Source organism: Empidonax traillii, unplaced genomic scaffold, assembly GCF_003031625.1.
Source record: "Empidonax traillii isolate 1590-97213 ecotype Southwest subspecies unplaced genomic scaffold, ASM303162v1 scaffold155:size2260171, whole genome shotgun sequence".
NCBI lineage: Eukaryota > Metazoa > Chordata > Aves > Passeriformes > Tyrannidae > Empidonax > Empidonax traillii.
The window spans coordinates 1,507,974-1,520,520 of record NW_020955348.1 but is presented as its reverse complement, the minus strand read 5'-3'; the positions used below and the strand labels follow the sequence as shown (position 1 = coordinate 1,520,520).

General features: G+C 35.0%; 1 protein-coding gene across 9 annotated transcripts in view; it reads right to left on the bottom strand.

Annotated features, from left to right (window-relative positions):
- The window catches only part of ERC2 (ELKS/RAB6-interacting/CAST family member 2), a 411,704-nt gene that overhangs the window by 251,436 nt on the left and 147,721 nt on the right, over window positions 1-12,547 (bottom strand). For 6 of the 9 annotated variants that reach the window (XR_003571338.1, XR_003571339.1, XR_003571340.1 and 3 more), the window contains exons 8-10: window positions 8,780-8,917; window positions 3,555-3,695; window positions 2,869-3,009 (exon numbers count right to left, since the gene is read on the bottom strand). Coding sequence is in view for 1 of the 9 variants with exons in the window: in XM_027884805.1 (XP_027740606.1) it covers window positions 2,869-3,009; window positions 3,555-3,695; window positions 8,780-8,917 (420 nt within the window). In the remaining 8 variants the exon portion in view is untranslated. The remainder of the gene's footprint in view (window positions 1-2,868; window positions 3,010-3,554; window positions 3,696-8,779; window positions 8,918-12,547) is intronic. The other 3 variants (XR_003571343.1, XR_003571344.1, XR_003571345.1) reach the window with 1 other exon arrangement.

The window sequence follows — 12,547 nt, the reverse complement described above, 5'->3', positions numbered from 1 at the left end:
AGCAAGTAAATTTAAGATAATGAAAAACAACAAAAGGAGGAAATTCTAGAGTGGATAATAAAGATTATATATACACATATATATATAACACTTTGCTACCTATTAGGTAATTCCTGCTGTTCTTTCACTAGTAGCAATATAAAGTAAGTCAACAAAAATCTCTGGAATTTTAGGGAAAAAGCATTGGCCATTCTCCGATATTTATGATTTTTTTTTTAATTATATGAATTTCAATCCATAATCTTTGTCACAAAAAGTTTAATAAGTATGTTTATATTTAAAACATTGATTTGTATAACAAAATGTAGCACAGTCACAGGAAGAATTACATTTTATAAATATTGTATTTATTATTTTTGAAATATGCTTACTGTGTAAAACAGTGGATTTAGAATCAGCATATTTTCTCTAGCTGAAATGCAAACAATCCAGTTACGCAATACTGAAAGATATTTGGATCTAATCAGACCTAATCAAAACCATTATCAATAAATTAATATTAGTGTATCCAAAAAGCAGAAAGCAGGGGAAACCAGGGAAGAGAAACTCTAAAAGGTGTTTTTTTATTTACAGATTTAGTTTGGACCTGCCTCTTGTGCACATTTTCTTTCAGACACAGCACTTCTACCATCAGTGCCCATGGAAAATGAACTCCTAGCACATGTGCACAGAACACTATCCATATATTCATTAGTATAACTTGTTAAAACATATAAATCAACATTGAACTGTAATTATTTTGCATTATGCATAATGGAAAGTATCTTCTCTATGATATTTTGAGAGAGGAGTAATGGGCAAACTACATTCAACTTTTTTCAATGAGACAGCTCCTTGGAGTCACTTTTAAAGAGAGTTATAAAATGTGCCTGGTCCTTCCAGCTCCTGTAGTGGTTAATGTTCATACCCAAGCACACTTATGGGACACACAGGTTAATTTACTCCCAACTATGTTGATGTCCCCTCCTACTCTAACTTAGACATGTGCAAGAGTAACCCAGATTTCTGTTTCAGTTCGTTTCCTAAAAAGTGAAAACACGGTGAAGTTGGTTTTCTGGGGACCAATTACTTTTAACACAGGATATTTACAGGTTTGAACATAAAGTATTTCATTAGAGAAAATGTGAATTGAAAATTACTGTTTGGAGTCTACTATCATTAACAGTCACTGTTTCTGTTCAATTAAACGTGCCCAGAAAGAAGGTTGTAACTCCATTTTATTGTGGAAATACCTGGTCTCCTACAAATGTGGAGTGAATTTCCATTGGGGCTTTATGCTGTATTTATGATATAATAAAACTATTATGTTTTCAACTTTCATTTAATAATCCTTTGTATTTATTCACAGGGAACATACTCCCTTTTTATACGAAAGACGTCCCAGACACTCTCTGACTTTTATAAGGGTTTATTTTTCCATGACTGTATGATGTGTTTATATGTACAGTCATAAAAGATTGACTTAGGACTTCAAGTCCTTCAAGAGGATTTTGATGAGGTTTTTTTAAGTGATCTGTGCTTTCAGGGTACCTTTAATTATTTTTTCTTAAACTAAGAAAATAAGATCTTTCAGATTGTAATGAAGTATATTTTGTAGTGAAGTGTAAAGTAAACAAACTTATTTTTTAACAAACAAACTAAATTACTTTCAGAAAAACCTTTTCTTTGGACATTTTAATTCTGACATTAGTAGCACTTATAAGCTCTCAGACATTTAAAATAGTTGTGTTTCCATGTGTATATGTCACTTGTATATGTTTATTGGAAAAGATTCACTTCCTCTCCACAACTAAACATCTAATGCAGGTACCTAATTGCACATATTCTTTCTGAATTAAAAAATAGTAGAATTATAAGGTTTACACTCTGATATCCTTTATACTTTGCAATACCTTCTTCACAGGTCAGGCTATTGAAACAAACTTAATCACTGAGCAGGATACTACTCAACCTGGGTAAAAAGAGTGTCAGAATATTATCCTCACAGTGGTAGCATCCACAGAACAAATATTATTTTCTGGAAAATGAAACATTATATCAATATTAAAAAAAAAATAACATTTGACATACACTTAGTCATGAATTGCAGAAGGCAAATGTAATGCCTAAACCCATCAAATATGTAATGAGATTGGTGTTGGAACAATGAGAGCAGACATTACCAAACAACACAGAGAAAAGGTCAAAGAAACAATGGTATCAACAAACTGCAAATCATTTAAGCAAAAACCAGTTTAACACAGTAATTTAATAAAACCATGTTATAAAATGCAGGATTTGCATGTTTTCCTTTAAATGCTTGCTTCCACTACTTGCTGAATAGAAATACTGAATTGCCAGCTGAGATAGACTTCGCATTATTTTCCTTAATTATCACAAACATGTGTTCACTTACAAAGCCAAAAAGATGTCAAAATAAAACCTAGCCTGAGTTTCCATTTTGGAAGCTGAATTTTTTGGACTAGGAAGTACAACATTTCTTGGACAAGCCTTTAATTTTTTTCCCATTCTGCAGACATTTCAGTTCACTTCTAAAAGTGGTAAAAATTCACATACACGAAAATTGCTGGTTTGATAATTTCTTTCTGCCCTTCTACTTTCTCTCCAATGTCCTGCTCCCAGTTCATCTACATGCTGCCGAGTCTCAGAATGCCCTCACAGAGGTAATTCAGGACAATTTCTGAGGCTCACTAGTGCCTTTGGTACAAACCTTGTGAGAAAAAGCAGTATTTGATGCAAGCATCAGCAAACAGCATAAGATGGGTAGATTTTAGATTTACTCCAGAAGAGTAAATAAGATCATCATTTCAAAATGAGGGTATGCGATGCTGATTTTCGTTTTGCTGGTTGTTTTAAGATGGAACTTACCTTTTTCAACTGTGCTTCCAACTTACTACACTCTTCTTTCTTTTGTTCTATGGCTATTTCTAAAGACTTAAGTTTGGAGTCTCTTTTCAGCCCTGCTGATGCCAATGAAGATGCATGTTCTTTGAGATCGATTAAACTAGACTGAAAAACGACCAAGAGTAAAAAGTTAATTCCTAGTCACCAGGACACTAACTTATTGCCAACTTAGCAATCACTTGGATCCTGTTCCCCCTCCCCTTCCCCAAAAAGCTGATGCAAAGATAAGCATTGATAGCAAAAGAAGCCATTTTGTGAATACAATCAACTGGAACCACAGGAGATAGAATGCAGTGACACACAGAAACATTCATTCTACGGACGAGCTGGGTCTGGTCTGGAGGTACAAACACTTTGAAATTTATTGCTCCAACTGACAAACAGAAACAGGAGCAGGAACAGAATATTTGAGCCCAGTGGAGGCTTAGGTAAAGGACAAAGTAGAGACAATGACACACAACTGTGTAAAACCTGAAGCAATACTTTATGTACAAACGAGGACTATGAAGAATGCTTAAGAAAACAGCAGTTCAGAAGCTGACCACTGATGTGGCAGAATTTCAGAATCTGAAGTGATTCAAGAGTAATCCTAATGCACTTTCATCATAATGACATAGATAGAAGAGCAGAGAGTTTATGAAAAGACTGACCTCTTTTTCTGTCAGTTCAGCTTGTAAAGCATTAACTTTCTCCTTCAGGTCTTTGTTTTCTTTTTTATAAGATTCAATTTCTTCAAGTCTTTCTCTGTCATCTCGATCCCTTTGCTCCTTCAGACGCTCTATTATTCTTTCCTAACAAGAGAAAGAATTGCAAAATGGAAAAGTTGGGAATCATTTTAAGAAAAGACCGAATAAAATTTCTTTGCATTATGCAGCACTAAGAAGAAAACAACCTTCAGAAGCAGAGGATCATTGAGTTAATGGTATCAAAGTCAATGCCAGACTTCTCTGGATTTCAAAATCTTAAGCCCGAGGTTTTAAATACTTGATAAGAGTAACACACCACAGAAATTTCACTGAAGATCTATACTGATGTAAATATGTTTCTTGATAGATACAGAAAGTTATTCATCTCAGTAATGTATTTTCCAACTGTGTCCTGGGCTGCCTCAAAAGCAGCCTGGGCAACAGCTCAAGGGAGGGGATTCTGCACCTCTATCCTTCTCTTGGGAGACTCCACTTGGAGAATTCCCTAATCTCTTGAATATTAACATTAAAATGCCAGCCACCACTAAGTTGAATAGTTTAATAACCATTCAGACTCCACCTAGTTATATGCAGACTTAGTTCTACACCAATTCCTTCTTGAAGATTTATTTACCCAAACGATTTTTTCATCTACAATGAATTAAACATAACACTATTTAATCTCTTTAATGAACAGCGTAACTTTTTTTTTCCTCAGTCAATCACAAAAGAAGACTAATTTATCTGTCAGCTGCATAAGGCTAAATGTCAAAAATGTGTTAAAAGGCCCTAATATACCATGTTTTACTTGATTAACAGCTAACTTGCAGAAATCCCAACAATGTGTTCTTGTTTCAGTCTTATTTGCATTGGCCAGCTTTCCTCATGCACTAATCTGGGACCTCACAGGTCTAATCTATTTGCACTTTATCACAGGAGCAGGAACTGAATTGCCCCAGCATATAGCTCTATTATCAGACATACTCCACTGCTTATCTGCTGTGTGCTGCTACAGTAGGACCAACTTTATAAATATCAGCTTCATGAAAGCAGCCTCTTGAGCTGCTTTGGGCCAGTCCAAGAGCTGAGATATTCTTTGAAAAGTTTCTTGTTATAACATCAAGGAAGCTGATAGCACTTTCGCACAGTCTGATTTTCAAACTTCTTTTTTTGTTTGCAATGCAACTTTTACTCTTTTTAAAAATTTTCAGTGCTTATGAAAGGCTCTGAACTTAAAAATAAATAATTGAATGAATAACTTTTGCAATTTAGTTCTAAATGCACTCAAATATGACTGAAGGTGATTTGTTTCTGATTCCTGACCAGAGAACAAATTATACCAGCAATACTGTCACAAAAATAAAAAGATTAAAAGGAGTCCATTTCAGGAAAATTTGAAGTTGTTTTATGATGCCTACATTAATTTCTCATTTAGTGTTACCAAGATACCTAATCACTAAATACGAAAGAAAAAGAAAATAGGAGAAAAATACTTGGAAAAATCTATTTTTGTAAAGTATAAGGGGACATATTTCCTAATCCAGAGCTAAAATCTCAATCTGAATATTTTTAAGAACAATGCAGGGAAAACATAAATGCTTGAACATTTGAGTTCTGGACTTTAAAAATAGCTTCATAATTCATTCATATCATATGATCATAATTTGGTTTTCTTCCAAAAGAAACTAAGAAAAGCAATTCAATTAGATTTCAGTGGGTTTTGGTTAACTAAAGTGGTATAAATAAATTTCATCTCTATTTTAAAAGAGCTTCCCATCATGCTCTACAAGTATCTTATTCATTATTTTTAAATTAAAATTCTAAAAAAACATTGAATTGACAAAGAATTAAGATAATGCCAAAAACTGAGCCTAATCTCAGAGTATAAAACAAAATTATATAGTTATAAAGTAGTTTTGATGCAATTTCTAGAGGGAAAAAAAAAAACACCACCAAAAAAACCCCTCAAATATATTTCCCATGGAATTCTGGTTTTCTTAAATGAAAGCACCATCCTTTCTTGACAGCAACAGCACATAATAAATTGATAAAAGTACTTATATTGATGTGCTTGCTAGTAAGAAACTCACTAAGAGTTCTTGGTTTATTCCATTTGGACAAACATCCTTTTCATATTTCTACCAGTATTTCCAGTGGAAATAGTTAATAACTGCTGAGAAAGTCTGGAGGTCTTAAGAATGCTCCTGCAGATGGGAATAGGGATAAGAAAGTTACTGGGAGCAGTTAGGATGAGCTGGAAAGCTGGACACAAAAAGAAATGAGACTCATCTGAAAACACACACTGTCACAGTATTTATCTGCCAGAAGACAGAAGAAAGCCAGGCATAATGGTCCATTGGGAACTTCTAGGACATGCCTGCTGGCTTCTTTCAGTGTGTCAGTATATCCCAGAAATCACACTTAACATCAAAAAACCTGCTCTTCAAAGTGTGGCCTTCAAGAGACTTACAGAGGAAAAGAAATTGTGGGAGATTTCTCTGTACAATAAACAATCAAAATCATACAGAGAGGTATCTTCACCTTGGGAACTTTCTCCTCATTGTGCCTCATGGTCTAAGATCAGGTGCCCTGCTTTTCAAAAGCTAATCTTAATTCTACCTGCAGTGTCACAGACCCACTGGTCACACATTCGAAGTTTAAAAGCCCATTTGTAGAAAAAGTCTATAATTTAAATAATTCAGTGTATCTGTTCCTTAGATTAACACAGTAATATAGAACGATAAGCATACCACTTACATATAGAGTCTCCCTCTTTATAGACAGACACACAACTTTTATAAGGAACAATCTCTCCACAAGTGATTGAAACAGTCACCAAAAACCACAGCACAACTCAGCTTCCACATCTCTCAAAAGCATTGGTTTACAAATGATACCATCACCTTCATCAGCTGTGAGAAGTCAGAAATCTCCATGGCAGAGGAAAAAAACCCATGGCATTCATTGTAAACCTGTCAGATCAGGCTGCAGACACCCCAGGAACGATGCCATTCCCAGCTGACTGCATGTAAGCAAAGTGACTACTTTGTACAGAATTCAACCTCAGGGATCCCATGTGAGTTCCAATCAATTCCACTTGGAAAAACCACTAATCACACTGATTCTTTCAAAAAGTGTCTGTTCATGTATATCCAATCCACTTGCAACTCTAAATGAAGCAGACGTGAATTACAAAAATGCATTTCAGAGAAGGATCTAAGTTAATCTAATTTTTCTAAAACATTAAAAGTATCATCATTTATTGGGTTTGAATTTTTATTTCAGGTATCAAATAAAACAACACAAAATTTCCACACCATCAGGGCCTCTAGTGTTGTCACATGTCAAGTGATCACATACACAAAGAAATTCTATAGCATAACTTTAAAACAAACTCTGGAACTATACTAACTACAACATTCAAAAATAATGCATCCTGAGCTTAGGAAAATTTTATAATTTTTATGCCTGAAAACAACAGAATATTTTCAGATACACTGAAAACTTCTTCAAAATTATGAATGCTTTTACATGTATTTATTAGCTAACATTTATTTCAACTGATTTAATGAATGGTACTGGTACAAAATGGACATAAAAACTAATTAGAGTTAATTAATTTGGATTAGGTTTCAATCTTTTCTATTTGTGAGAGTCAGAAGATAATTATACATGATCTATGCAATAGTTCCACAGTAGCTACCTCTACTACGAACTCCGGCAAACTCTCATTAGTTTAATATTTTCAGCAAAGAAATAACATTAAAATTGAAGACAGATTGCAACTTAGCAAATTACCCCAGCTAAGAAGTATCACATAAGTGAATTTTCTCTGAAGTGCTGCAGATACATCTCAAGCAGAAAATGGGATGCAAGGTTTTCTTTGGCTTTTGACAGCCCACTTCATGCTCAGTTGCACAGGATAACTGGCCAGTCTGCAGTGTGACAGTCACTCTGATTTCCACGCTGACAACTGTGGCACAAGGGCTAAAGAACCTTTTTAATAAAACTTTCAGCTGCCTCTATGGGCATTTTGGGAAAGTGACTAATGCAGAAAAGATAGTTTACACAGAGGAAAAACAGATTAAAAAGTACTTTGTGTCATTTTTTATTAATATGCTGGGAAATTGATGAGCAGTGTGTCCAGATTAGCAGTGAAAGATTACAAAAACATGTGTAACTTTACTGTATAAGTGCTGGATGCTTATCCATAGGAAGCAATACTTATGCCAACTTTTTTCACTGTTTTTGACCAAGCCAATGCTAGTGAGGCAATTAAACACACAAGAAATCAAAAATCCTGCATTGACATTGTATGTGTTAGTGCCAACACCACAGTGGCGTTTTAAGGTCATATACAGTCATAAATATCTTCATACACACTGCAGAATGGCACGTATTACTTTAATTAGTCACACTCACCTGTTCATATTTAAGTGGTATATATTAAGATCTGTGAGCTGCAAAATGTGGATACTTGTACTAATTTTTTGGGCATATAAATTCACTTGCATTAACTCTCATGCAAAGTTAACTGAAAGAAGAAACCTGACCTCACCGAAACTGGTAGGAATGTTGGCACTAATTTAAACAGTCCAGATTTATCCCTTCTGCTAGGTATTTTCAAATTAAAGGCATACAGTTTGTAAAGGGGAAAAAAAAAAAAAAAAAAAGTAATTCTCAATTATTTTTTTTATGAAACAGTTTCCCTCACAAATGAAGTGTAGGAAACCAACAGTGCTAACAGCAAGAAACAACAGCACAAGCAAGCTGGTGCAGCCAATTCCTCTTGGCTGTTCAGTTAGGCCCTGCTTAATGGACAAAAGAACAGGATAATCAAGATCCCAAAGACAGAAAAATATCCAAACTCCTACCTTCTTTAAGTCAGGTGTCCAATTTTCAGTTCTTTCAGGGAACAACCACTCATCTCATTGACTAAGGGAAAATCTTCCCTTGCCCTGGGTCATTTTCTCCATGACCATTTAAAAGGATCCTTCTTTCCCTCAGAGTCCTGGGTCAGCTCCTCAGCCATCATCCCTCCCTGCTCATCCTCCCAGAACAGAGCCACCTGCTTTCCTGACGAGGCCCACGGGCTTTGTGACAGCTGCCAGACCAACTTAAAGAGACACTTTCTGCCCACAGTTCCCCCACAAGAGCAGCACATAATGCTGTTCCTGAGAAAACATTACCTTTTCTGATAGAGCTTCCTCTAAGGTTGCTAGTGCTGTGTCTGTGTTACTGGAATCCGTTTGCAGCGACTTCACTCTGTCTTTTAGATTCGTTAGTTGTTTGTCTTTGTCCCTAAGTTGCTCCTGGAGATTTTCAATCTGAAAATAAAAACAGATTATAATATTCATCAACCTTAACATTCCAAGAGGAACTTGGGGGTTGAGTGTATACACATCACACATATGATACTCTCAAATTTGTACCTGCTATAATATCAACAGTTTTTAATTTCTGTCATTTCTATGTTTTTTCTTTGCTATACAAGTATAATTTTCTAATGAAATCTAGGAAAAATCTCAATGCAGTCAGGTATTTTATTATTTAAATATTTTCTGATATTAATCACTTTCGTTTAAGGTACTGCATTATCTCAGTAATTCAAAGTATGCCTGGAATTACCCCTTTAGATTATTCTAGTTCAATAAGAAGGACAAAGAAAGGGCGAGGCAAAGCGAGTTGAGTGAGCCTTAAACTGAGGAAGAGGAAAGATGATAACCTGCCTATTTAAAAACCTCTCCTTCCATGATGCCCTGCTGTAAAGAAAACTCACCTGCACAGAGATCAGGATGTTTATCCTTCCAAACACCAAAACCAGAAACCAAGAAAACCAAACTAAAAACCTCAAAAGCCACTATTTCCATTTCACTTTCTACACCTTCATGAAGATTTAAAGTATGTCACACGATTTTGGATATTTTAACTGCTTTAGACATGTCAGGTTCTTCCTCTAAAAAGTATTTAAACCTTTTGCCAAGGTACCTACAAACACACTGGTGTGTTGAACAGGTCATGATTTATAGTGGTTAAATCAGAAAGGGTTAAACCAGAAGGAGTTAAATCAGAAAGGTTTTACACAAAACACTGTCCTCAGGACGATGTGGATTTTGGAAGTAAACTCAAATAAAACCACTGAGCTGCTGACTGTCATGGCACTCCCTTCCTCTGGCTGTGAGGCACTGTGACCTCCCTGGCATAATGCAGAGAGGACATGTGTTATGTCATAGGTGTAAAATGTCATTAATTGTCTATCAGAAGAATCAAAGCCCCTCCATCCTGCACTCTCAGTGCCACTCTCTATTATGCCACTGGCACAAACCCAAGATTTAGCACAAATAAATAGTAACAAGAAAATTAACTGGTCTATCGTTTTAGTATGCCACTTTATATACTATGAGAAAATATGCCAAAATACACACAGTGTCATTTGTTCAAAACTGGTTTTAAAGATGTTGTCAAAATTAGGCAAATTATTACTGTCAAAAGAGATTCAAAATCTTACTTTCATCCATGATTTTCCCCTTTGGATCACGTTCTCTTCCTACTGAAATGATGTTTTGCTGTTCATTTCATACTGCAATGATTTTTTTTTCTCATAGCCAATATAATTTCCATTTAAAACAACTCTGATTTTAACAGAAGCAGGATCCTTTATAGTTACTGTCAAACTGTATTTAAAGATTTCTTTACACACCTGAAGTTGAATTCAATGAGTGTGCAGCTCTGCAGAAGTCAACAGTCATGTCAATAAAAATTTGATCTCCATATGTAAGAATGTACCACTATAATCAAACACACTAATTTGGGACATACTTTGCTAAAAGTTGTCCTACTGCTACATTATACATGTGCAGGAAAAAATCCTGAAGTTAAGTTTTGACATCATATATATCTATAATTAACAAGTCATAAAATCCACAGTACAGCTGTGTGCACGGCGTGGTGTGTTTAAATAAATTTAAATATGAAAAGAACTTAAATAAAAATTAAATTTTTTAATAAATTTGGAGGACAACATTCCAATTAAAAATTCTTTATAGTATGGCAAATATAAGTATTGTACTTTCTTTCTCTTTTTTTCTCTTTTATATACATGGTTTTGTATGTCAGATTGCTGCTATGAGCCAAAGATTCCACTTGCTGTGTAAACTATAAAATACTAAGGAATATATGGAAAGGTTTCTTTGGGAAGACCTGACACAGAATAGCTCACTCTTGTAAACGACCTCTTGTAATATTTTTCTTCGTGTGTATATTTTATACAGATACAGAAATATGATACATGTGTTAATGAGTTAAGAACTTTTTATTTTATGGCATGTGTATTAGTCACATCTAAAATTACATTAGCTGGCATTCAGAGGACTGCACACTACGTTTCTTTCTTTACTTCATCCAAGTATTAATGATTCCAACAACTACCTCATGACACCCTGTGGAATACTTAAGCAATTGCACATTTCAGTTTCACCAAAACAAATTCTCAAGTAAAAGAGAAATAAAACAGGAGAGTGAATATTGATTACATGTTCTTTGAAACAAAGCTAAGATCTGGTCCTTTATTATCATCAGCTTGACCTACCAATTCTAGCCACCCTAAATTAAAGTACTTATTTCCTATGCATAGTGCTTATCTGAATTCCACAGCATTTACACGATTTCCTTCCTCTTAAAACTAATTTAAAATATGATCCAACCCTTAACCAAGAAAACATGTTCTAAAATTATTCAGCATTTACAAAATTCTTTCCTCAGAGGTAAAGAGAACAGGCAGCAAATTAAAAACATCCCTATTGAATCACAACTGCTTTAAAGTAAGTCATTCAATGCATAGTCCATAGATAAAGTAAGAGGAAAGGATCTGATTATTCTTCTATTTGTGGTATATAAACCTGAAGGAAATACTTTGAAGGGAACAGGACCACACTGGGGTACGTGAATGTAGACAGTAACACAGAGTATTTGTTTGTTGGGATGGGCACAGGAGCAGCAAAGCCCTGCTAATGCAGACAAGACTTTATGACCAGTTAATCACAGAGTTCTCTCCAAGAGATCACAGGAGACAAAGAGATTGAGCAGTCTCACATGCTAAAATCTTGGAATACAAGATATGATTTAGCTCTTCCTGGGTTTTTTTAAATCCAGAAAGAACAACAAACCCTTTGGTAACCTCTGTCATTCTCCAACAGATATATATTTGGGTACAAGCATATGTGTAAGGATATAATTCTGGTTTTGAGTAATGACTTTTGAGCATGCCTGAATGCAGCTTATGACAGGGACTGTTAAGACTTTCTTAATCCTCAAGCACTTACATTTTTCTTCAGATAGGAAGTCAATTACTGTGAAGTTTTGGCAACATGGACTTCTTACCTCTGCAAACTGCTGTGTCCCTGTGCCGTGATGAAAAGAAACTGCTTCGTTCTCTCTGCGTTTCAGAAAGTGTGGATATTCCCAGAGCTTAAGCCAGACTTTATTCTTCCTTTTAAAACAATACCCTTACAGATAAATGTCTTTCCTATGAGACATCCTGTCAATAAACCTCAAGTGCTAATCTTGTCACAGTCTCAGGAATGCTTATTAAATACTCAAGGGATTAAAATAAATCTCACCCACAGACAGGCTTTAAAATTCACAGTAACCCAAGTTTTCAAAGGAAAATTCCTTTCATTATCAAAATTAATGTACTGTACTTGCAGGAAAATTATATAATCACAGAAAATGTTCCACACTACAACAATTTGCCTTCAGAGATATGCATTAAAATATGAGAGTCTAAGACCCCATAAGAGAGAACTTAGCCAAGACTTCTTAGGCCTAGCTGGTGATAACATAAAGCCATATACTTAAACTTAGTTGAAAGTATTTTCCTCTCTGCTCTGTATCTGAGTTTTAAATAACTCAGACAAGTATTTTGTAACACTGGTTTCTAATCCTAAAATTCATTTTTC